Source organism: Dromaius novaehollandiae, chromosome 12, assembly GCF_036370855.1.
Source record: "Dromaius novaehollandiae isolate bDroNov1 chromosome 12, bDroNov1.hap1, whole genome shotgun sequence".
NCBI lineage: Eukaryota > Metazoa > Chordata > Aves > Casuariiformes > Dromaiidae > Dromaius > Dromaius novaehollandiae.
The window spans coordinates 3,076,737-3,099,056 of NC_088109.1; the positions used below are offsets into that span (position 1 = coordinate 3,076,737).

Genomic DNA, 22,320 nt, shown 5'->3' on the forward strand with positions numbered 1-22,320 from the left:
CCATGCTGTAGCTGCCTGAAATCTTTATTGAATAAAAGCTCTGGATACAGAGGAATTTCCCAGATGGGGAGCTGTTCCCAGCTCTCCGGCCCTGCAGAGAGCACGATTTGCATCAAGGCGGGAGCCCTGGGGCCGTTCCAGCGCAGCATGGTGGGCCGGGGAGGCAGCACTTGATCCCGCCAGCCGGTCAAGCCTTGCGGGGCCCCGGCTGCCCGCGACGTGCCTGGTCCGGAGAGGCTGCCATGCCAGAGGAGGGCCCCGTCATGCCGCCCGCGGGTGCCCAGCAGGCGAGCCGAGGCAGGATGAGGTCGCTTTCCGCCTTCCAAGCGGTCGCTTCGCAGCCCAGCTCGATGACGCGTCCTCCGGGTGAGCGCCGAGCGCCATGAGCAGCGCCCTGGGGAGCCAGCCAGGGCCAGCCCGCTCGCTGAGCTAGGCTGAAGGAGCCCGGGGCACCGGCCCGCTGCAAGGGGAGCTCTGCCATGGCACGGGGCGGCACAACCAGCCAAGGGGGCTGGCAGGGCGCGCTCTCCCCTTGCAGGGAGCCCCAAGGCTCCTCCGGCCCCTGCCGTGCACGTGCCAGACACAGGGACAAAACAGGCCTCAGCAGATCACTGGTTTGCAGCTCGGCTCAATAACTCACCCCTGCTGCTGCTGCTGTGGCCAGGCCTAGGCCTCCCTGCTCTGCTGCCAGGTGCCCCGGCAGGCAGCGGGGATGTGTGCGTGGAGATCGGTGCCTGCATTCACCGCTATCGGGTAGGGCCAACCACGACCGGCTCCTGCGCATGCTGGTCCAGCTGGGCTGGGCTCAGGTGCCCCCAGCCCCACAGAGCCCCCAGGGCCCCCACGCAGCTCGCCGTGGATGCTGCAGCCCCGCTTCGGCCCTCTTCCCCCAGCAGAGCCCTGCCCCATGCTTTTGTCGATGGAGATGCTGTCTGGTGCGGGAGAGGCAGTGGGGCACGTGCCTGCTGCGGCCATCATCCCTCCACCCCCGGCTGCGCAGCAAGCGGGCTGCCGGGAGACACCAGCCCTCAGCCCCGGGCAAGCAGGGACTCCCCCAGGGATGTAACAGCTCCTGGCCTGCCCGCTCCAAAGCGGACCTGCTGCATAAGGGGAGGAGAAAGGGGAAGGAGTCCTGAGTGATAAGTGTCATGAGCCCTCTGGTTCCCAGCAGCAGGGCAGCAAGCAGTCCTCTGCCAAGCAGCAAGCTGTTGCAGGGACCAGCAGTTACCTGTGCTGGCAAGCTGTTCACCACTGCGGCGGGCACAGGCCAGGCAGCTCGTGCCTGCCGCGGGGGTCACGCACACTGTAGCTGCTCCCTGACGCCAGGGCTGACACTACAGATACTCTAACAACAGATGAGTAGGTAGGAATCTAGTTCTGAGGAGAGCACTGCGACTGCAAGTCAGAACCCCCATGGGAGGCTTCCCGGGTCCAGCAGCCCGCAGAGCCCTGGCCCCGCGGGATCGCACAAGGGAAGCTCGGATCCACACCGGGGCCTCAGTGCTGGCTCCGCTTGCGGTACAGGTAAGCGTTGCTCACCTGGTTCATGATAACCAGGCTGGTGAGAATGGGACACAGCATCAAGAGGTACCAGGAGACGCCGGTCACCGAGGTGGTGAACCACAAGGAGCACATGCCCAGCATCAGGCTGGCACAGCCCAGAAGGTACCCCACCAGCCCCGAGGTCGCGTGGTACAGCTTCAGCTTGGCCAGCGTCCAGTTCTTCACCAGCTTGGGGTAGAGCAGGAGCACCCCCCCCGCGCACTGCATGCCGGCGTACAGCACGGCCAGCAGCCCCGTGAGGCCGTGCCAGGTGACGAAGTGCGCCTTGCCGTTCAGGTGCTTGTTGTAGCTGATGATGCCCAGCCCCAGGAGGGCGCAGAGGAGCGCGAGCAGCTGGAGGGCCCAGTGCACCCGCACCTTGACCTTGCGGGAGAAGGCGCGCAGCGGGGAGCTCTCGGGGGAGAACACCAGCAGCGCCTCCGTCAGCAGGAAGGAGAACTGTGGGCAGAGGGCAGCAGCGTCGGCCCCGGCCGCCCCGACCCCGCGCCGCCCCGCGCCCCGGCCGCCACCGCGGGGACCCCCGGGGGGGGGGGGGGGGCGGCCCCGGTGCGGCGGGACTTACCGCGAGCGCCATGAGCAGCGGGTGCCAGGAGAAGAGGCCTGCAAGGGAAGGCAGAGCGGTGAGGCCCCGCGCGGCCCGGCCCCGCGCGGCCCGGCCCCGCCGCCCCCCACACTCACTGGAGCCGGGCCGCGCCGGCAGCGCCACGGCGGCGGGGAAGCCGAGCGCCGCGGCGTGGGCGGCGGCGCCCGAGGCGGTCCGCAGCGCCCGGTACAGGCGGGACTCGGCCTCCGCCGGCAGGGCCATGGCGGGCGGCGGCCGGCACCGCCGCCCCCCCCCCCGGCGCCCGCGGGGGCGCCCTCTCGTTGGTCGAGGCGCCTGTCCGTCCGCCCGGAACCCGCCTCCACCCCGCAGCGCCGACGCCGAGTGGGGGGCGGCGCCGTCGCTCAGCGCGAAGTCCCACCCCCGCGCGCGTGACGTAGGCGCGCTCGGCTATCCCGTGTTCTGCCCGCACGCGGAAGCGCTACGGGAGCCGCCTGGGGCCGGCGGCGCATGCGCGCTGCGGCCGCCGCTCCGCTCTGCGCTACTGCGCTGCGCTCGCCGCTGCAGCGGGGCGGCCCGGCCCGGCGTGGCGCGGCGCCGCCATGGGCGGCAGGATCGAGTGCGTCTTCTTCAGCGAGTTCCACCCCACGCTGGGGCCCAAGATCACCTACCAGGTGGGGCCGGGCCCGCGGCGGGCCGGGGGGCGCGGCCGCGGCGGGGAGGGCGGCGCGCCGGGACGTGCCGCGGTGCCAGCGAGGCGCTTCCCGCGGGGCCGCGGTGTGTGTGGTGCCGCAGGTGCCGGAGGACTTCATCTCCCGGGAGCTCTTCGACACCATCCAGGTGTACGTCATCACGAAGCCCGAGCTGCAGAACAAGCTCATCACTGTGTGAGTGTCGTCGCGGCGCGTCCCCTCCCGGTGGGGCCGATACTCACGCGGAGGGTCCGAGCGTCCCGTTGTGGGGGCGGCTGGCGCTGCCTGTGGCGCTCTGTCAGCCTCAAACCCGGGAAACTCAAACTAGCGCTGAGAGCCGCGCTGGTTCCAGAAGGGATGCAGGTTTCCCCTCTGATGATTGGCTTTCCCTTGTGGTTCTTCAGAAAGTCTGTTTTGCACTCTGAGAACAGGCCGAGCATTTGGGGAAGATGCTTCAATTTTCCTGCAGAACACAGAGGATCTCTGTTTCCAAAGCAAACTGGGAGCTTGCCCTTCATGGGGCTCTCATCTTCTGCCTCCCCAAAGAGCTAGGTGCAGGTTCTGCCCGTCTCTCCAACAGGACTGCCATGGAGAAGAAGCTCATCGGCTGTCCCGTCTGTATCGAGCACAAGAAGTACAGCCGAAACGCTCTGCTCTTCAACCTGGGCTTTGTGTGTGACGCCAGAGCCAAGGCCTGTGCGCTGGAGCCCATAGTGAAGAAGCTGGCTGGCTACCTCACCACCCTGGAGGTAAGCGAGGCCCAAAGCAAACGCACTGCTCTGAGCTGGAGGGGAACCAAGGAGCACTTGAAGCGAGGAAACTGCTCTCAGGCTTCCTGCCTGCTTGCTGCTCTGAAGGCAGCTTTGGTTCCTGGCAGATCCTTGCTCTGTTGATGTCATGGGACCTCTGCTGTCACTGCAGTGTCCCTTCATTCTACTAGCCAGTAGGCTAGATTTGCTGCTTGCTGTTTGAGGAGAGATTCTCTATGGCTGGCAGCGAAGACGAGCCAAGGAAGGGATTCAAGAGATATGTGTGGTTCCTATAGCTGGTAATCGCACCGGGAGGAGCTGACACGACTTTCTGCTTTCTTTAGCTGGAAAGTGGCTTCATCTCCAATGAGGAGAGTAAACAGAAGCTGGTTCCAATCATGACCATCCTGCTGGAGGAGCTGAATGCCAAAGGAAAGTGCACCTTGCCCATAGGTACCGCAGCTGCAGTGGGTCTGCAGGGCAGCCGCAGCAGCAGCAGCAAGGGCTTTGCCTTCTGCTGGCTGGAGCCTTGTGGAGAGGGTTGGGGGAGCCGAACCTCGCCTGGTGCTGGCAGCTTTGGTTCCTGGTGCCCACAGTCTGTTCTGAGGCTGATGGTAGCGAGCTCCCGAGGGAGCAGAGGTTTCTGTGGGAACTGAGCGCTCCCTGTTCTCTGGCCAGATGAATCGAACACCATCCACCTGAAGGTGATCGAGCAGCGCCCAGACCCTCCCATTGTGCAGGAGTACGATGTCCCAGTCTTCACCCAAGACAAGGACGATTTTTTCAATTCCCAGTGGGATCTCACAACGCAGCAGGTCTGTGTCCTTGCCTGGGGGGAGTACGCTTTTAACAGGCTCCGTTCCCTGCCTGCCCAGAGGCAGAGGGGGCTGCCAGGCCGTCCTGGAGATCACCACATTAACTAGCACAGTTTAGTGTTCACCTCCCAAACCATTCACACAGGTGAACACTGCTGGGGATGAATCCTGCTCTTCACAGGGTGCTCCCAGGTGCTGGGGAGTTTCTTGAGCTCGGGGGTGATGCCTTGGGCGGCTGTGCTGTCATTTCCTTCTGCCCTGCTAGCTCTTGCCTTCTCGCCTCCTAGATTCTGCCATACATTGATGGATTTCGGCACGTCCAGAAAATTTCTGCAGAAGCCGACGTGGAGTTGAACTTGGTGCGCATCGCTGTGCAAAACCTGCTGTGAGTGTGGGGAAGGGGAGTGGCAGCCTGACGTCCCGTGTGGCTCCTGAGCTGTGTGGGTCGGTTGGCAGAAAAACCCCGGCCCGGCATCACTCCTTGCCCGGAGGCTGGGTCCAGCCTTATGCCCTGGCCTGCCTGCCCCTGCTCAAGAGCTCGTTTTCATGCCTCTTCTTCCTCTGCGGGAAATGTGGCCAGCGCTGAAGAAGGGTGGGTGTTGCAGAGAGGGCCCCTGCGACTTTCCCGTTTCCCTCTGTGTCTGCAGGTACTATGGAGTCGTCACGCTTGTCTCCATCCTCCAGGTGGGTCAGGCTCGAACGAGGACGGGGCGCGCGCGGGGCCGCGAGCGGGCGTCAGGCTGCGTGGGAAGGCCGCTCTCCCGCGGCTTGGCTGCGTGGGCCAGCAGGGGCAGAGGCCTCGCTGTGCCGCAGCCCTGGCACTCTACGCCACAGAGAACGCAGCTGAGAGGGGTTCCTGGCGCTGAGCTGAGCTCAGAAGGGGAAGCCGCGCGTTTTATCCCCGTTTACCCGTGGAGCGTTGCGGGAACGGCGCTGCAGATGGCGTTCCCCAGGCAGCTGGGCCCTTGGGGTAACCACGTAGTGCGGGACGGGGTTCAGTGCCGGGCAGATTTGGCTCTTCGATCTGTGGCTAAGCAGAGTTGACTTTCCCTTGCCCTCCAGTACTCCAACGTGTACTGCACCACACCGAAGGTCCAGGACCTGGTGGATGACAAGTGTCTCCAAGAAGAGTGTCTGTCCTACGTCACTAAGCAAGGTACGGCGAGCCCGCACCAGGTTGCGCGTGGGGGCCTGTGGCTCTGGCAGGCCCGACGTGGAGGGGGTGGTGCTCCAGCACAGCGCTGCCTGCCCCCGCTCCCTGCCTCCCTGTGCAGGGTCTCCAGAAAGCAGCGCAGGGCCTAGAAACCCCGTCGTCGGCCACGCTGCGGTGAGAAGGGGGCTCGCTGGTGGCTAGTAACCGCAGCCGCGTCTGACCCCCGCAGGGCACAAACGAGCCAGCCTCAGGGACGTCTTCCAGCTGTACTGCGGTCTGAGCCCTGGCACAACTGTGCGAGACCTCATCTCCCGCTACACCCTGCAGCTCCAGAGAGTGGATGAAAGGTCTGAGCCAGCATCTTCTTACCCGGTCCCAGAGGGCAGTGCGGACACTGTTGGTGGGCGGGCAAGCGCGGGTTAATGCTAGGGTTCACGGAGAGGGAGTGCCAAACCCCTGCACCCTCCTCTGCTTTTACAGCTGGGGAAACTGAGGCAGGAGGGTGCAGTGGTGTCGCATGGTGGAAGCAGAAGGGAGTGGGGTGAGCTGGGATGGGACAATGTTTGAGGTGTCAACAGTGAGGTCCCAGCTGTGAGCATTCTCTGCTCTTGTCCCTCAGGAGGCTCATCCAGTTTGGCTTGATGAAGGGCCTTATCCGACGGCTCCAGAAATACCCCGTCAAGATAGCCCGGGATGAGCGGAGTCACCCGGCCCGGCTGTACACAGGCTGCCACAGTTACGATGAGATCTGCTGTAAGACAGGTGAGCAGCTTGGCCCCACGCAGCTCGCGGGGTGTGATCACGGGGGAGCAAAGGGGGCCTGCTGTGTGCTGGGGGCTGCGTTCTGGCCTCAGGGTCTCCCCCGCCCCTTTGTGAGTCTTAAAACTGTGGAGAGACCCAGCTCAGAGCTGGAGGGTGGATGGGGTCCATGCCGCGCTGTCAGAGCCAGGGCTGCACGCCGGGAGCATGGGGAGCAGGGTCGGTGGGTCCCCGCGGGGCGGCACGCGCCCCGCTCACGCTGCGCTGCCTCTGCCCCCCCAGGCATGAGTTACAAGGAGCTGGACGAGCGCCTGGAGAACGACCCCAACATCATCGTCTGCTGGAAGTGACGGCCGCCCCCGGGGCGCCCTGCGGCACCGGAGCCGGGGTGGGCTCCGCTCCGCCGCCCTCCCCCTCGGGTCCCGTCCCCCGGGGCGGCCCCGCAGCCTGCAGCCGCTCCCCCGCGCCGCCAGGGAGCAGCAGAGCGCCTCGCCCGCTCCCTCCCCCCCCCCGCGCGCCCCGTTGCCACAGCGACGCTGCCGCCTGCCGCAGCCATGGCCGCCGCGGGGCCCGAGCTGCTGCTGCTGCCCGCCGAGGCCGAGGCGCTGGTGCAGGCGCTGCAGGGCACCGAGCTGCGCGACACCGGCGGGCAGGGGTCCGGGGCACCCCGGAACGGGGGGGGAGTTGGGGGTGGCGGGCGTTTGGAGTGGGGGGGCGATGGAAGGAGGGTCTCTAGTTGTGGGGGGCCCCTGGGGGTCTGTGTGGGGAGGGAGGGGAGAGGCCCTGCTTGTGGGGGGCCCCTGGGGGTCTGAGGGGGAGATGGAGAGGAAGATCTGCGTTTGGGGGACGAACCCCAGCAGTGGCTGGGGGCAGGTAGACCAGCAGGCAAAGGGCGGTGGGGTTGGAGCTACCTCGGTGGAGTCACTGCCTTGGGGTGCGGAGTTAGGGGGCAGGGTGGGGTTTGGGGGTGGCAGGTAGCCTTGGGCCACTTGGGGATTGGGGGTGCACTTTGCAGAGGGAGGCGGAGGTGCTCTGGCTGGGGGTAGGTTTCCCCAGGTGTGGGACCTCCCCTGGGTTTGCCTGTTGGTCTCAGTGCCCTCCGAGCAGAGGGCAGTGGAGCCCCAAAGCAGCAGCCAGCCAGGGGTCTCTGGCACTGACGCCTTTGCCGGCTGCTCCGTAGATGGCTTCGGCAGCATGAGTCCGTGGAGAAGCTCAACATGCACGCCATCCTGAGCGCCGCCGCGGGCCGGGAGCAGCTCCTCACAGAGCTGCTTGTCAGCTACGCCAAGGTGAGCCCTGGCTTCCCGTCTCCTTGGGACGGCACCCTGTGATGATCCGGGGGCCAAGCCGGGCCTGCTGCCGAACTCTGGCAAGCCTGATCCCTGCTATCTAACGCCCGGTCCAGTACTCCAGCCCAGTTCCCTTTGACAAGGAGGTGTTTGCTGGGGAGGACCCTGCTTTTTCCTGTGCGTAGCTACGCATGAGCCAGGCTTTTCCCACCTGAGAAATGTGTCCTGGCTACTTGTGGTTTGCCCTTCCCAGCCTCTACTGGCATTGCTGTCTTGATACTCTTCCCCGGGCTTCTTTGTCTTTGATAGTCATGAATCTTAAGGTCAGGAGGGATGTTGTAGTGTGACCTGCGTTAAACGAGGCCCGGGGTGGGTGCACCAGTGACCCCTGCGCCAGCCCTTGCTCCCAAGCTGGGATTGTCTTCTGCACAACGTTGTGCAATCGTGTAATAAACTGCCGATGGTGAAGAATCTGATCTATATCTCTGGCAAAGTTATCAACTGCTAGTTTGCCATTGTAGTTTTAAAAAACATTAAAAGACAAGCTGTGGTATTTCTACTTGTTGGCCTCCGGTTCCTCTCTGGATTTTATTTTGTTGTCCTAACTCTCCCCCCTACCCCCAAGTTACAGTTTTCTGCCCTATATCCAGGCTGTCTCAGTCCCAAAATGTCCCGGGATGCACCAGCAGGTGCTGGTGGCCTGGTTCTGCCCAGCTGCTCAGTGACTCCTTTGCCCGCCTTGTTTGTAAGCCTAGAAGCTATTTCTGCCATCTGGTCTCTGAGGCCAATGGCTGGTGGTGAAAAGCTGTTGACTTCTGAGCTAGATGGATACAAAGACTGTGTGCTTGCAGGCTGCCTTTCTCCCTGACGTCACTCGGAAGTCTGTGCCAGTTGAACACTGGCAATAAAACTGCGTCCTTTTCCAAGTGCGACTGTTGCATTGGGAAATGGATAGTAGATGTGCTGCCTGGGCCCTGCCTGATGTACCTGCTGGGCTTCTCCTGCTCTTGTGATAGCCGTGGGAGCAAGCTGCCACTTCCCTTGCCACCATAGCAACATGTGCTATGAAGGAAAGGCTCAGAAATTGGTGGTGTAGCAAACCAAACTGTTTGGTGCTACATCCTGTGTCCCAGGACTGAAACAGCCATGAGGTGCTGGGTGTCAGCCTGGCCCATGCATCTGTCCTGCTCTGAAAGGCTTCACTGCCCCGTCCCTTCCCTGTCTAGATTCCTGTTCTCATTGGGGAGCTGATCTCTGTGGAGATCTGGAAGCACAAGATCTTTCCTGTGCTGTGCCGGCTGGAAGACTTCAAACCAACAAGCACCTTTCCCATCTATGTGGTGGTGAGTAGGGGAGGCCGTGGGAACAAGCTGCTGTTACAGAGCAGTGTGGGGTTGCCACTGGGATAAAAAGCCTGTTCGTTGGGAGCAGCTGAAGAGCCAGGGCAGGCAGGAGGCACTGGGCCCTGCGAGGACGGCAGGCAGAGTGGTTAGCCAGCCTGTCTGTGGTGAGGTGGCCTCCATCATTCATAGCTTCCCTGAGAATCCCTCACACCGTCATGCTCCGAACATTTCTCCCAGGTCTGAAATGGAGTTCTTTAGCAGCACATAGGAAACTACCATTAGGAAAAGACATGGAGTGATATCACTTTCCCCTGAAACTGCAGGAGAGTTGGGCAAGCTGCAAAATTCATTCACTAGCCTGGAATTTGGGCAGGCACCACTATGCTTCAATAACTCCGTGGGCTGAGGAGCTGCTGTGGACACTGTGACGCGGTGGGAAGCACCTGCTTTCCCAAAGCCAAGAGTGACAGGCTCGTGTCCCTGGTGGTTCTGCACCTGTTGGTTAGCAGTCCCCGCAGGCTTGTGTTCCTTTTGGCTGGTACAGTCTAACACAGTCTCTAGGATTTTGATGGGCCCTGTCATGTCCTTACTTTACAGCCAGGAGCAGCTCTTCTATTGCAGTGTCCCTGGGAAAACACAGCCTGCACTAGGAGAAGTGCCTCCGATCCAGTCTAATCCTAGACCCTCCTCCCGACAGGATGCAAAGCCCTTTGGGAGGAAGGCCAAGCCCTCTTTCCCACTGATGCACTGCAGCTGCTCTGCAACCCCTGCATCAAAGCACTTACCTCCCGACAAGTTCTTCTGTGCCCCCTGCCCCTGACACAGGGCAGTGGGAGACACTGGCCGTTACGCTGTGTCTCCCCTGCCTGGGGAAAGGCGCAGAGCAGGATCCTGCAGGCAGGCTGTGCTGTGAGTCAGTGCGTCCCTAAACAGCAGTAATCCTGGCTCAGGGCCCTGCTGGGGGCTGTTGTCACCCCCTCCAGAGGGACAGGGAGCCCAGGCCCAGCAGAGTTCGGATGCAGGCAGGGCTGGCACCCCGGACCCTCTGCGTAATTGTGGACAGGAGCTGCAGGCCCTCTGCTCCTGCTGGATGCAGCTAAAGCCTCACTCGGAGGCAGAGCTGTACTTCTGGCTTGCAGCTCCTATTTGCCTTGGCGCTACTCTGGCTCCCAAACAGCAATAACCCTGCTGGCACTTGCCCTTTTTGAGCACCGTTTTTCTCTGGTGCCTCCAACATGAGCATGCACTGGGATTACATGCCTTGGGGTTAAAAAAAAAAAAAAAAAAAAAACTGTGACTTTTCTCTTCCTGAGCAAGCTTCTGAGCGCAGCAGTCCCTTGGGCCATTCTTGGCGAGGGAGTGATCCCAGGAACTCGATTGCCCCATGGAGGGATGCAGCCCTTGAGCTAAGACAAATCTGCTCTAAGCTGGGAAACGTCACCCTGTTCTCAGTCTAGGGTAACATCTTCCTGGGGAAAGGTAGTTTCTTCACTGGGCAGCTGTTTGTCTGCAGCTTTGCCTCGAGGCAGTTATCTCATGGTGCCTAGCCTCAGGGGAGCACTGTTCACACTGCCCTGGTCCCAGTGGGGCTGGGTGCAGAGCGGCAGCTCAGAGCACTGTCCCGGCTCAGTGCGCTCACACTGCAGTGCAGAGCAGAGCCCTGGAGAGCCTGGTCCCCATGCAATAGGCTCCAGTTGCATCCTTGGAGCAGTGCTTGGGCCGTAGCGAACACTGCCTGCCAGGGAGCGTGGCTTCTGAAGACTATGGTTCTGTATTAGCATTATAGTATTATAGTGTTGTTATGATATGAATATGAACTGTATTAAATAGAGTTTTGCAAGTTACTTTGGCTGTATTCGGCTCTTGGACCAGGCTTTTGGGCATAATTATATAACTATATAAGCAGCTTCGTAGAAGAACCCTGCTCCCAGTCCCATTGCCTCCGTCCTCGGATGCGGTGACTGCTGCACTCCATTACCTCACGCTTGCCGTTTTGCTCCCTCAGCTGCATCATGAAGCTTCCATCATTAATCTCTTGGAGACGGTGTTTTTTTACAAGGTAAGAGGCATGTTTAGTTTTCTTTAGTCTAGAGCCCCTGGAGGTGGAAGGTTGTAGCTGTGATTTTAGGCGACTGTGGGGTGCCACCATCTCGCCCCAAAAATTTGACTTTGAGACTATGTCATGTGGGCAGAGAACCAGCTCCAGGCCCAGCAGCGTTCTCAGCCTCTTTTTGCCACTGTAGAAAAGACAAAGATGAGAGAGGGGAAATGTGCTTTTAAGATAACCCAGGCAACCTTCACCTCCTGTGAGTTCAGCCCAAGAGCTGGGCTTGTTCTGTGTGGCTCTGGAGGCCATCCTGTGAGGGAATGGCCCTCTGAAACCCTTGCTGTTGTGAAGGAGATCTGTGAGTCGGCCGGGGACAGCATTCTGGATCTGATTGATTATTGCCACCGAAAACTGACCCTGCTCGCAGCTCGGAGTGCGAACGGACAGATAGTGACCCCGGAGGAGCTCCATCCCACGGCTCTGGCCAGTCTGTCGTCCATGCAGGTGAGGAAAAAATACTGTAGCTTGTTGGGACGTGTGTGTGATGGAGGAGGTGGACAGCCTGAAGCGGCTGCGGTTACGGTCGCGGAGGGGCCTTCCTATAGAGAGTCCCTTAGCCGCAACGTTGACGCCTCTTACCCGTCTCCAAGGGAGTCTGGTGATAGAGACTGTCTGTGCCAGCAGCTCAGCATGGAGCTGCTGCTCTTCCCTCCATCCCGCAACAGCGCTTCAGCCCTGACTTGTGACAGTGCCAACTTGAGGCTTCACTTCATACAGTGCAAATTTTGAGCTGACGCTCTGAGCTGGGGGAGCCCTAGAGAGTCAAAACTGAGGCAAAGTATTCAGTGCAGTCATTTGGCATTTGCTGTTGCTCTTGAAAGCTGTATGGTTACATCTCTGTATAGCTGCCTGTCTTGTGAGACCGCCTTAGCTCAGGCAGCCGCTGAAGCACACCGGGGTTAACCATGGGAGTGCTCTCTCTTTAGATCTGGGTATGATGTGATTGGGTATCAGCCTAACGCATTTCCCACGAACTTCCAAAACTCTCCAAGAAATACCTCATCTGCGTACTGGTGTGGGCCAGCTGCGAACGCAGAGCTGTTCCCATCGGGTGTTTCAGGGCTGCTCTTGCACATGTCTTTCTGGTGTGGGGCTCTCTGTGCTGCTGGGACTTTGCTTGTCAGCGCCTCAAGTTTTATCCTTAAACCGTGTCATGAGGACTGTTTGAAAGAGTGGATTTAAAGCGATAGCCTGCAAACTTGGCAGTACCTCTCTGCATTGCGTCCATCCTTTGGCTTGCCGCCCAAGCATGTGCTTCTCTTCCAGAAAAGAGAAGGAAGTGGAGGGCTTTTGAGCACAATAGGGATGTTTTCCAGGAAATGTTTTCCCAGCTGAGGGTCTCTGTTAGTGCTTTGACTAACTAAAGGAAGAATGATCTTTCTTTGCTAATACGTTTCTGAAAAGTGCTTGTCTCTGAGGAATCTGGTTTCCTCTGATTCATTCCAGCCTCTGCTGACTCTTTGTACGATAACCCTGTGCTAAACAACTGTTCATGCCCTCTCCAGTGTTGTGGAGTCTGTTGTCCTTTATGTCTGCGTACTGTGGCAGGATCCCCGATGCTATCGCTCGGAGGCAGACGAGACAAAAGCTAGCATTAAGGCAGCAGAGATAAGGTTTGGATACCAGCAGGAGCTGTGGGAAACCAAGCTCCTTTGGGCATCGTCACGAGCACCGATGTCTCAGTGTGGGAGTTCGGAAAGGGAGGTGGTGACGTGTGGGAGGGGAAGAGTCCCAAAGGCTCTCTTGGAAACGTGTGGGGCAGTTGGCACAGGGAGAGGTGTTTCACCACAGGAAATTGGAAGGGAACCGTCGCAGTGGAGCTCTAGAGGAACACAAGCAGGGTGAGATGGGAATTGCTGAGGTCAGTGCTCCGCACATGGAGATGCGAGCTGGCGTGCATTCGACTGGAGAAGAGAGGCTCTATTTGGGCCAGAAAGAATGAATTGGTACCTCTCAGCCAGACATCGTGATGGCCTCGAAAGAGGCTGAGTCAGAGGACGTTCAGGCTGTTAGCCTGAGCGCACGGAGGAGGGACGTGGTATCTGCGCTGACTGGAAAAGGAGGGAGGCCGCGTAGATAGAGAGCTCAGTGTGGCTGTGGGCTGGGATAGCCACAGGGAGATTTTTTGGACGTAAGCAAGCTGGAGGGCAGAGGCAGGTCGAGGAGAGGCGGATGTAATTCTGCAGCTGCTCCAGGGCCAAGTTTCTCCCCACCTTCCTCTGTCGATTGCCTCATGGCCCTTGTCCCTGCAGAGACATATAAGGCCAAGGAGATCTCAGAAGGGGAGGGCGGAGCAGCCCCCCCCTTCTTTTGGGGGGGGTGGATGTGAGGACCGCTGTTCTGGGTCTGTGTGCTCAGGGCGCTGTTCTGGGTGGGGGTCAGGGCTGGGTGTATGCCTGCGCAGTGGCACTGCTGCCACGTGTGGTCTGTTGAGATTTGGGAGATGAGGGACGAGCAGCAGTGGGCAGCAAGCGCTTCTGCCACTGCCCCGGCAAACAGGCAGTGCTGCCACAGTTGACGTGGGACCGCAGTCTGCTTCACAGGATTTTCTCACCAGTCTGTGGCTACTGCTGCGCAGCCGGTGGGCCGTCTCCTTGTAGCGTTTCAGAAACGGAGCCTGAAATCCAGAGTCTGTGCTTACCTCTCCGCAGGAGCTGCAGAAGCAGGCGGAGATGATGGAGTTTGAGATTTCCCTGAAGGCCCTGTCTGTGCTGCGGTTCATCACCGACCAGGTGGGCAGGTAGGTGCCCAGGAGCGCCAGAGGACACGCGCCAACCTCAGTCTGAGACCCCTCTGGGGCTGCAGCCGGCAGCCCCACACTAGGCCCAGACCTCTTTCAGCAGCTGGCTGTATCAGTGGTCACAATGGTGTTGCGCCTCGGGAGGCGAATGCAGCCCTCCACCCTGCTCTGTGGTACTTGTGGGAACCCAGAGCTGTTCTGACTGTTACTGTGTTTTTCCTGCCTCTCTTGGGAAGCAAACGACATAAACACTCCCAGTTGCTTCGGGGAGTGTTTGTATCTGTTCTGGCATTTGTCTGAGAGCGCTGTTTCACCCCTCCTGTTTTATCTCCAGTTTGCCCCTGAGTGCGCTGACACGGATGCTGAACTCCCACAACCTGCCCTGCCTCCTTGTCGAGCTGGTGGAGCATTGCCCGTGGAGCTGCCGCAAAGCAGGTAGAGATCGTGTCTCACAGGGTAATACCTGGAGCGCTGTGGTGTCTTGCTGGGGCCTGCATCTACAGATGGCTCTTCTGTAGGAGCCCTTGCAGAAAGCTGCTCTCCCTCTAACCTTCTTTCCAGCCTCTTCCTCTTGCTCCCTTCTGGTGCTCCCTGCCTGGAGCATGTCAGCAGCTGCAGCACAGCTGGGCTGAGGGGACTAGCTGCAATCCCAGAAGCTGATCCCTGTACAGGGCTTTGTCTCATCCAAACTGATCATGGCTAGGACAGGAGCAGGAGCCCAGCACGCCTACCAGCCCCCACCTGTTCCTCTAAAGAGTTGCATCCTGGACACAGAAAGACAAGGGCGGTTTAAAAACACCAGTTTATCACCTCCCTCTCCCTGGAAGGAGACAGCCAGACTTGACTTCCAAAGAGACGCAACAGTCTCAAGCCCAGTGAAACATGAGCTTGGAGGCTGATGGGCAGAGTTAGGCTATCTGTCTGCACTAGTGCTCAGTGACTCATGGCTGAGCATGACCGCGGTGGTAGCGCCTACGTAGGCAGTTTCAACTTGTCTGTACCTTTCTGGAACAGTGAAAAGCTTTGGAGCCCAGACATGGGCTCTTCCAAGCAGCAAAACGGTTGCCCTGAAGCTGCTGGTTATTGAGCTTCACTCCTGCCAAGGGCCTCTGATCAGGCTTTACGTTCCCTGCCCTCTCACGGCAGCCCTGTCCCATCGCCTGCACCATCAGCCCTGCATCCTGCGCCTCCGCAGCCAGGCCTGTCCCCAGGCAGTCGCTGTGCCCTGCCCCAGTCTCCTCGCTGCACCCCTTGGAGCAGCTATGCAGTGGGGGGGCACCATCCCCTTTCTTGGGCCTGCCCATGGAGCATGTTCCCAAGTGCAGGCAGGGCCCACAGGGACCCCTCAGGCATGGGGCCCGACCTGGGGCTGTCTCAGGCACAGCAGGCCGGGGAGCATGAGGATACATTATCCTGCAGCGCTGCCTTTCCCAGCCAAGTTCATCTGGATGGGGAATCGGGGCACGCATGCGCTGCCATGCCAGGGTGCCCTGCAATGGCTCAGGCCTTCCTGGCACTTGCAGGCCCCCGGGTGGGAGAGAGCAGCTGTCTGTGCTGGGGACAGTGCGCGTGGGTGTTCCACACAGTGCATGGGGCAGTGCTGTGGGGTCTGGGCCCTGCCGGGAACCGAGTTGCAGAGTGGGGCAGCTGGCCAGCTGTGCAGCCTGGAGCGTGGGAACTGGCGTGCCCTGCTGCAGCCCTTGCAAGGGGAAAGGGCCTCGCCAGGGGGTTCACAGTACGGGCAAGGAAGGAAGAGCTGCTGGGAAGCACGCAGCTCTGCATCTACTGAGAGGAGCCCAGCTGGATGTGGGAACTCTCCTTCCTCCAGCCAGGAAATGCATCCCTTCTCTTCCCCTGTGTGCTTGGGGTGTCAGAGGGACCTTTGATCCAGGGCCCTGAGGGAGGGACTGGAAAGAAACGAGAGCGCAAAGGCATTTCCACGCTGTGCAGATACAGGGCTGCATCCTCCTCCATCCCCCGGAGCAGCACTGTAGTTCTTGGAGCTTGTTTCATCACTTTGGTTATGTTCGTGCTACATCTGGCTTTCATTGACTGCAGAACCTCATGAAGAACAAGTATTGGCCATGCTGGTATCCCAAAACAGCCCTGCCTCTGCATCTAATGCACGTCCAGCAGCCCCTCTGCTGCCGCGGCCTGGGCTCCCCGCTGTCTGCTAGTGCCCCGTCCTTCTTGGCCAGGAACAGAAAGCGATATCACAGAGATTTTTTTTCAGTTCATTTTACAGCCTCATTGCTTTAATACATATTCTTTATGCTTTTTGTGCTCTCTAAGATAGAGTGTCTCAGTATCAAGAAGGCTACTGTGCTCAGCAAAGGGATGGGGAAACTGGGGCAAGCAGAGACAGAGAGGCTTACCTGTGCCAGAGTAAGGAATTGAGCCTAGACCAGCATCCCCACCTCTGAGCGAGCTTTCCTCTGGCAGCTCTGTCTCTCTCTGGAGCAGCGTGTTGTTCTGTCCCTCAGGCGAGCTCAAGAAGTTTGAGAACGGAGCGTGGCATGTGGTGCCCCCTGAAGACCAGGTGAAGATGACCAAACTCGATGGGCAGGTGTGGCTTGCCCTCTACAACCTGCTGCTCAGCCCTGAGTGCCAGCGCAAATATCACTTTGATGGCTTCAATAAGAGCCAGCTCCTCAAGGTAGGCCCCGACAGCCACGTGGGCCACAGGTGCCTTGCCAGCACTAGGCACCTCTGGGCATCTCTCCCCATCACAAGCTGATGGGTCCTCACTGTGTTGCTGGACCCCAGGTGGGCTCTATAGGGGCCAGTAATGAGAGCAGTAGGATCTGACCCCCTGCCAGCAGCGGCAAAGCTTGTGTCTGCCTGTGCACGCCTTGGGACCCCCATGTGTGGCTCCACCAGTGCCCCACAGATCACTGCTCTTGCGATGCTGGACCCCCTGCACACCCAGATGCCTCTTTCTCCCCTGACGCCGGTAATCCAGCTCTGGCTCCCTTATCTCAAACACTCTCAGTTCACTCTTCTCTTCCCCTCCCTGGCTGCAGCTCCGTGTGTTCCTGACAGATGTCCTCCTTGACCAGCTACCCAACCTGGTGGAGATGCAGAGATTTCTGAGCCACCTAGCAGTGACAGAGCCGGCTCCCCCCAAAAAGGATCTCATTCTGGAGCAGGTATCCCATTTCATTTGGTCCTTCATCTCCCCAGCTGCTCTGGTTCGAGGCTAGTAGCTCCCAACCCCCTTTTCCTACCACCAAGGGCCAAGCACTCATTTCACTCATACCCCTCACTGCCGGCTCCTGTTGGCTCCCCCTTCCCTCCCAAACTTCTACCCCCTGGACAGCGCTCTTCCTGCTACAGCTGTGACCAAGCGGGGAGAAAGGCAGACACAGCTAGTGGCAGAAATGCTGGGTTATAAACAGCTGTCGAGACTGCACTAAATCTTTGGGGTAGTGGCTGCATGGACTGGAGACAACTGCTCACTTTGACAATTAACTCTTTGTTAAGCATTTGTTGTTGTTTCCCTGCTAAATTCTGGAGTTCCCTGGGAAGGGTCCCTTTTACTGCCCTGCCCTGGGGCTGCTTGGCACGCTGCACGCGGAAGAATGCCAAGAAAGCGGTCTGATGGTAGAAGCTGCAGCCAAACTGGTCCCCGCTGATGTCTGGGGCTCAGGAGTTGGGCCCTGAGGGCTTTCAAACAACACAGGGTCCTTGGTGGTTTCTGGGTTTTGTTTGTTTTTTGTTATGTTTTTTTAATCTATGCAGTGGTAACTTCTGGAGAAAAGTGTTTTTATCACTTTGTCATGAGTTGAGGGGGGAGAAATTGTGTGTATGTGTCAAGAAAAGGGCAGATCTATAGAGAGGCATCTGCAAAGAGCGGGGACAGTGGAGGCTCTTCTCGGGAGCTGGAGCTGCGGGGAGGCTCTCGCGCTTGCTCCCCGGAGGGTGGGGGGAGGTCCAGCAGCTGCCCTGGCTGTGCGGAGGGAGAGCGTTTTGCCCTCGGCTCGGCTGGAGGGGTGGCTCAGGAGGAGGTGGTGTGCCCAGGCGGGGAGCTGGCAGCGGCTGGCCTGGCGGCGCGGCCTGGTGCCCGGGAGCTGCAGCTGGGGGAAGGCTGCAGACTGCGAAGCCAAGCGGTTGGCGCTGAGGATTGTAGCAGCAGCAGACTGGAGGTGGTTGTGGATTTGGTCCATGTGCCCCGGCTCAGCTTCCAACAAGTCAGTGGGACAGGGCAGGCGGCTGCCACACCAGGGACCTCGTCCAGCCCTTGACCGGGCTGCTGCCCTTCTTCCATCTCTTTCCTTTTGCGCTTGTGTTGCTCCTGCCTCCACCAAGGACCGGGGCTCGGCCCCGCAGGCAGGCAGGGGGAGCCAGCTGGAAGCACACATGGGCTCCATGCGCTGCCCAGCAAGCAGTGAACTCACTCGTTGTCGCTGAGCCAAGGCAAGAAAAGGCCTTTTTCCATTCAACGACTTAGAGAGCAGCCCTCCTCCCCTTCGAGGCTTGGCTATTTTTACTCTACTAGAGATGCCAGCGCTGTTTGAAGCAGCATCTTTCCCTCCAGAGCCTGAGCTCCATGCGCTGCTCTTGGCTGGTGCTTTCCCTTTCATACTGACCGGCCCTTCTCCGGGTGTTTGTGCTCAGGGAAGTGATCAGTGGAAAAATCTGCTCAGGCAAAAGGCTCTGGAGCACTGGGTTCAAGCTGCTGCCTGAGCCCCAGCTCACCAGAGCAGTGAGATCACAGGGCTTTCTGTTCGGGATCCCAGGCCTCATGAATGAACTCTTGCTCCCAACCGGATCCCGAAGGCTTTGGCTTGTTTCACCTGACTGCTCAGTGCCTCTGCTTGGCAAGTGGGTCTGCCAGAAGGCTTCTGCCTCCCTTTTTCTGGGCTGGGGACTCTGAGAGAGCACTGCAGATGTGCAGTGCTGTCCCCAGATTGCCCCTGTATCGCAGCATGTTAGATCTGACGGTGACCACCGCCTGTTCACTGCTCTGGCTCTCCCGCCAGGTTCCTGTCATCTGGGACCACGTTCTCAAGAAGAACGCGGGGAAGTGGGAGGCCATCGCCAAGCACCAGGTGAAGCGTATGTTCAGCCCTACCGAGGAGGAGCTGAAGCTCCAGGCACGCAGGTAAGGCCGTGGCCCATCTCAGCCCGTTCTGCTGCCTGCACGCAGGAGGCTCAGGGCAGCCAGCATCCCAGTTAGCGGGGGCTGGAGCTCAGCACTGGGGGAACAGATGCCAGCCGGGGGGAGAGCTGCGAGCGGAGCAGGGTTAGTCCGTCTCCTCGGTGGCAGGGTGCAGCCAGGACTGCTTGTTGTTTGGTGACAGTCCCCATGCTCGGCCTCACCCCCTTTCTGCCCGATGCAGGTGGGCCCAGACGTACAGCCTGGACATGATGGAGGCTCTCATCCCCGACAAGCCCAGGTGCAGGGTGTGCGGCGCGGAGGCGGCTAAGCGGTGCTCTCGCTGCCGGAACGAGTGGTACTGCACACGGTAAGGGGTCCTGCTGTCCCCAGTGCCTCCCTGCTCCCCGGGGCACTGCAGAGTGGAGCAGGGGGGCTGTGAAAGGGCCAAGGGAAGCCAGCTGGTTGTCAGACTCCCATCTGCTGCCTGGAGCCTCACCTCCCCTTGGGAGCTGTGCAGGCATTTGCATCCTGAGAGGCTGAAAACCACAGCACTCCTCAGGGAACTCTGCAGGGGTTTTCCTCGGGTCCCAAGAGGTGCCACCAGGGAAGGGCTGGCAGCCCCGCTCAGCGCTGCTGGGTCTCCGCTTGCCATGTACCTCTCTGAGTCTTAGGGCAGGGCTGTTGTGCCGAGACGGTGGTGGTGGGGATGCTGGCAAGCGTTGTACTGCTGCTGCAAGGTGCCAAGCTGACTGACTGGGTGTCTGCCAGCCCACAACAAGAGCAGCAGCAGACCCCCCCACCCCCGGCTGTGTGGTGACGCTGTCTCCATCCCCTGGGCCTTGGGGGCCATGAGCAGGGCACATGGTGTGCAAGTCAGTGCCCAAGGCTCCCTGGGGGTGGGCAGTGGGCTGGGACATGGCAGCTCTGTCTGTGGCACTACATTAAATGTTCTCTAGTCCTGAACCATCTGGCAACGTCTGGCCACTAAACTCTCTTAGCCCCCAGGACTGGGGGCTGTATCCAAAAAGCCTGCTGGGCTAGTGCTATAGCCGTGACAAATGCTGTGCAGTGCCCAGGGACCCTCTCGGAGAGCAGAGAGTGGCTGGGGCCAGCAGCAGGGCCATGTTTCTGGCACCCAGAGGGGTGTCAGTGGCAGGGTTTGCTCCTTGTCGCTGCTTAGCTTGCTTGGGTGGACGAGGCCCTGCGGTCCTGTTTGAGTTGCGGGCACCCCGGTTCGAGGCAGAGCCGGGCCAGCCCTGAGCGGCGGCGCTCCCCTCCGCAGGGAGTGCCAGGTCCAGCACTGGCAGAAGCACAAGGCAGCCTGCAACCTGCTGGCCGAGGCACCGAAGCCAGCGGCCGACCCGAACGCGTAGCTGCGATTGGAGTCCAGCCTGGGCCTCGGAGAGGTAGAGATTTCCCCTGCAAGCAGCGCAGCTACCTGAGGAGAAGCGAGCAAAGGTCCCCGGTTACAGCAGGGCGGGTGCTGCCCTCGGCCCTGGGGTGCACCAGGCTTCTGGGGCAGTGGCAGGGGGGCGCTGGGAGGCACAATCGTATCTGCAGTCAGGGTGCCGGGAGCTGGGGAGCATCCAGAAGGGTGACACAGGGCCGTTCTCGCAGCCACCCTCCTGGCCTTGCACCTGCTTTAGCGAGACATGGGCTGACCCCAGTCCTGCCCGTATCTGCCACCACCAGCGTAGGGTGCTCCAGCCCGGCTTGTCCAGCTGAAGCCCCTCACTAACTCCTTGGGATGTTGCCTGCTCCGCACAGGAAGGCAGATCTCAACCTTGGAGCATTATCTGGTGAAAGAAATAGCAAACTTGCTGCTGCTTCAGTCACCTGGTGCCCTATGCGAGGCAGGTCTGTGCTTCCCCAGCAGCGCTGCTCTCTGCCCCACAGCGCAGCAAGCGGCTGCTGCAGGCGCCTTGCCAAGGCCCCATCCTCTCAACCGCAACTCCAAGCGCCCCGGAAAGACTTGGCAAGCTTGAAGGGGCCCTGCTGCTGCCGCCCTGCCCAGGCTCAGCCTCTCCTGTCGCTGCCACGCTGCTTTTCCCGGGAGCAGCAGGAGCGTTTGTGCACCCCGCGGGCCTTCAGCTCCCTCCTGCACCTCCCGGCACGCGCAGGCTGAAGAAGATAAACCGCTTCCTCCGCTGCCTCGTGCGTGTGGGGTGCTTTGTGTGTCAGTTCTTACCCCGGACAGACAAAAAAAGAAATCCCAGAGAACCCAAAACCCAGCGAATGACAGTGTGGTTACCGAAACAGCCAAGCCCTCTCTGACCAGGCTCTGTGCTTGTCCCTGCCCTGCGCTCACAGGAGTTTGCGGGTGGGGACAGGGCCCCTCACCATCTCCTATCTGTCAGCACTGTCACGGGAGCAGCGGCGGGGAGGGAGGCAGAGGATGTGGTTAGCACGAGGACCTCGCTACGACAGAGCAGATGAGCTTCTCAGGGTTTTGTCATCTGCCAGCTCGCAGGCCCCGAGGAAGATGCTCCCTCTCTGCTTTCACCACCAGCGGCATGAACGGTTGGGTACCAGGCAAGGGCACCAACAGTCAGCGCTCCTGCAGCCGGCTGCACGGCTCCGGGGCACCCGGGGGAGGCAGGAGCTGGCACTGCCCGGGGCAGGGACACACAGCTCCTTTTCCGAGGGGGGGCTGAGAGAGCCCAAGCACTGGCAGGGCCCCGTCTCCGCTTCTGAGAAAGCAGTGACGTCTCAGAGCCGCCGGCGAGGCTCGGAGGCACTGCCGGGCCTGCAGCGCGGGCAGGAAACCACCTTGGAGCCAGCGAGGCCGCTCCACGCTCCCTGAGAGCGAGCCGCGTTTGCACGTGGGGACAGGAAGCCTTTGGGCAGCCACAGTGGCTCCGAGCCTCGGGCCAGTCACTCCCAGCAGCCTGGCCAGAGCAGCGTGGCGGGACGAGCAGGGAAAAAAAACCCAACCCCAACACATGAAAGAGCCCACGGAGCTCAGGGGGGCCGGGGGCTTTGGCCAGCGTGCTGCAACCAGCTGCCCCGGCAGCACCCGGGACCCGCGCGTGGAGCCATGGAGGAGCTTCCATGGACACCTCCAAGAAGGAGGCATGGCTTGGCAAGCCGGAGGTCGCTGTCCCGCTAACAACGCGGAAAGGGTTACAGCCGCGCTCCCGGCCACAGGCGAAAGCGTCTCCCACGGCAGCATTCTTGCAAAGGCTGCTAGCAGGAGCCAGCCTCTCCTCCCGCGAGGGCCTGCCGCTGCCCGCTGCCCCTCGCCAGCCCGCCTGCCCAGCCCGGGCCGGGCACGCTGCAGCGACCCAGCTGACAGCATCCAGGTGCCCGGGGGAGGCAGGCGGAGGACGTGCGAGGATGGGTGCTCCCAGCAGCGCAGCCCACGTGCTGCAAGACCGCTGCAAGGTCTCGGTGCAAGACGGCCATGCAGCCAGCATGCCAAGCCGAGCAAGGATGCGGCCCCAGGGCCCCAGGCTCCAGCACTCGGCT

At 60.5% G+C, this 22,320-nt stretch overlaps 2 protein-coding genes across 5 annotated transcripts; one reads left to right on the forward strand and one right to left on the reverse strand.

Annotated features, from left to right (window-relative positions):
* Positions 1-6: 6 nt before the first annotated feature.
* On the reverse strand, positions 7-2,429 carry LOC112986187 (transmembrane reductase CYB561D2). Its single transcript, XM_064518658.1, has 3 exons — positions 2,242-2,429; positions 2,126-2,163; positions 7-2,001 (listed from the first exon to the last, which is right to left on the reverse strand). The coding sequence occupies exons 1-3, from the start codon at positions 2,366-2,368 to the stop codon at positions 1,498-1,500; spliced, it is 669 nt and encodes a 222-aa protein (XP_064374728.1). The 5' UTR covers positions 2,369-2,429; the 3' UTR covers positions 7-1,497.
* Positions 2,430-2,556: 127 nt separating this feature from the next.
* Positions 2,557-21,009, forward strand: NPRL2 (NPR2 like, GATOR1 complex subunit). Of its 4 annotated transcripts, none has more exons than XM_026105366.2 (13): positions 6,557-6,660; positions 7,453-7,561; positions 8,788-8,904; positions 10,910-10,963; positions 11,303-11,455; positions 13,663-13,751; positions 14,086-14,186; positions 16,235-16,407; positions 16,775-16,900; positions 18,734-18,855; positions 19,094-19,219; positions 20,135-20,258; positions 20,729-21,009. In XM_026105366.2, exons 2-12 carry the CDS (start codon positions 7,490-7,492, stop codon positions 20,223-20,225), a joined length of 1,224 nt encoding a protein of 407 aa, XP_025961151.2. In that variant the 5' UTR covers positions 6,557-6,660; positions 7,453-7,489; the 3' UTR covers positions 20,226-20,258; positions 20,729-21,009. The 4 variants fall into 4 exon arrangements, with proteins under 4 accessions (XP_064374727.1, XP_025961151.2, XP_025961152.2 ...); XM_026105367.2 differs by having other exon boundaries at positions 20,749-21,009; XM_064518657.1 differs by lacking the exons at positions 8,788-8,904; positions 10,910-10,963; positions 11,303-11,455; ... (6 more) ...; positions 20,135-20,258; positions 20,729-21,009 and adding exons at positions 2,557-2,778; positions 2,900-2,991; positions 3,377-3,545; ... (5 more) ...; positions 5,743-5,860; positions 6,133-6,275 and having other exon boundaries at positions 6,555-6,660; positions 7,453-8,120.
* The last annotated feature ends 1,311 nt before the right edge of the window (positions 21,010-22,320 follow it).

Bases quoted from the DNA above. Each gene is read 5' to 3' on its own strand.
- LOC112986187 (XM_064518658.1), bottom strand. From the start codon at position 2,368: ATGGCCCTGCCGGCGGAGGCCGAGTCCCGCCTGTACCGGGCGCTGCGG. The intron at 2,164-2,241 runs GTGAGTGTGGGG...CTTCCCTTGCAG, and splicing joins GCCGGCGCGGCCCGGCTCCA to GCCTCTTCTCCTGGCACCCG. The intron at 2,002-2,125 runs GTAAGTCCCGCC...CTCTGCCCACAG, and splicing joins CGCTGCTCATGGCGCTCGCG to TTCTCCTTCCTGCTGACGGA.
- NPRL2 (XM_064518656.1), top strand. From the start codon at position 7,490: ATGCACGCCATCCTGAGCGCCGCCGCGGGCCGGGAGCAGCTCCTCACA. The intron at 13,752-14,085 runs GTAGGTGCCCAG...TTTTATCTCCAG, and splicing joins ATCACCGACCAGGTGGGCAG to TTTGCCCCTGAGTGCGCTGA. The intron at 19,220-20,134 runs GTAAGGGGTCCT...TCCCCTCCGCAG, and splicing joins AACGAGTGGTACTGCACACG to GGAGTGCCAGGTCCAGCACT.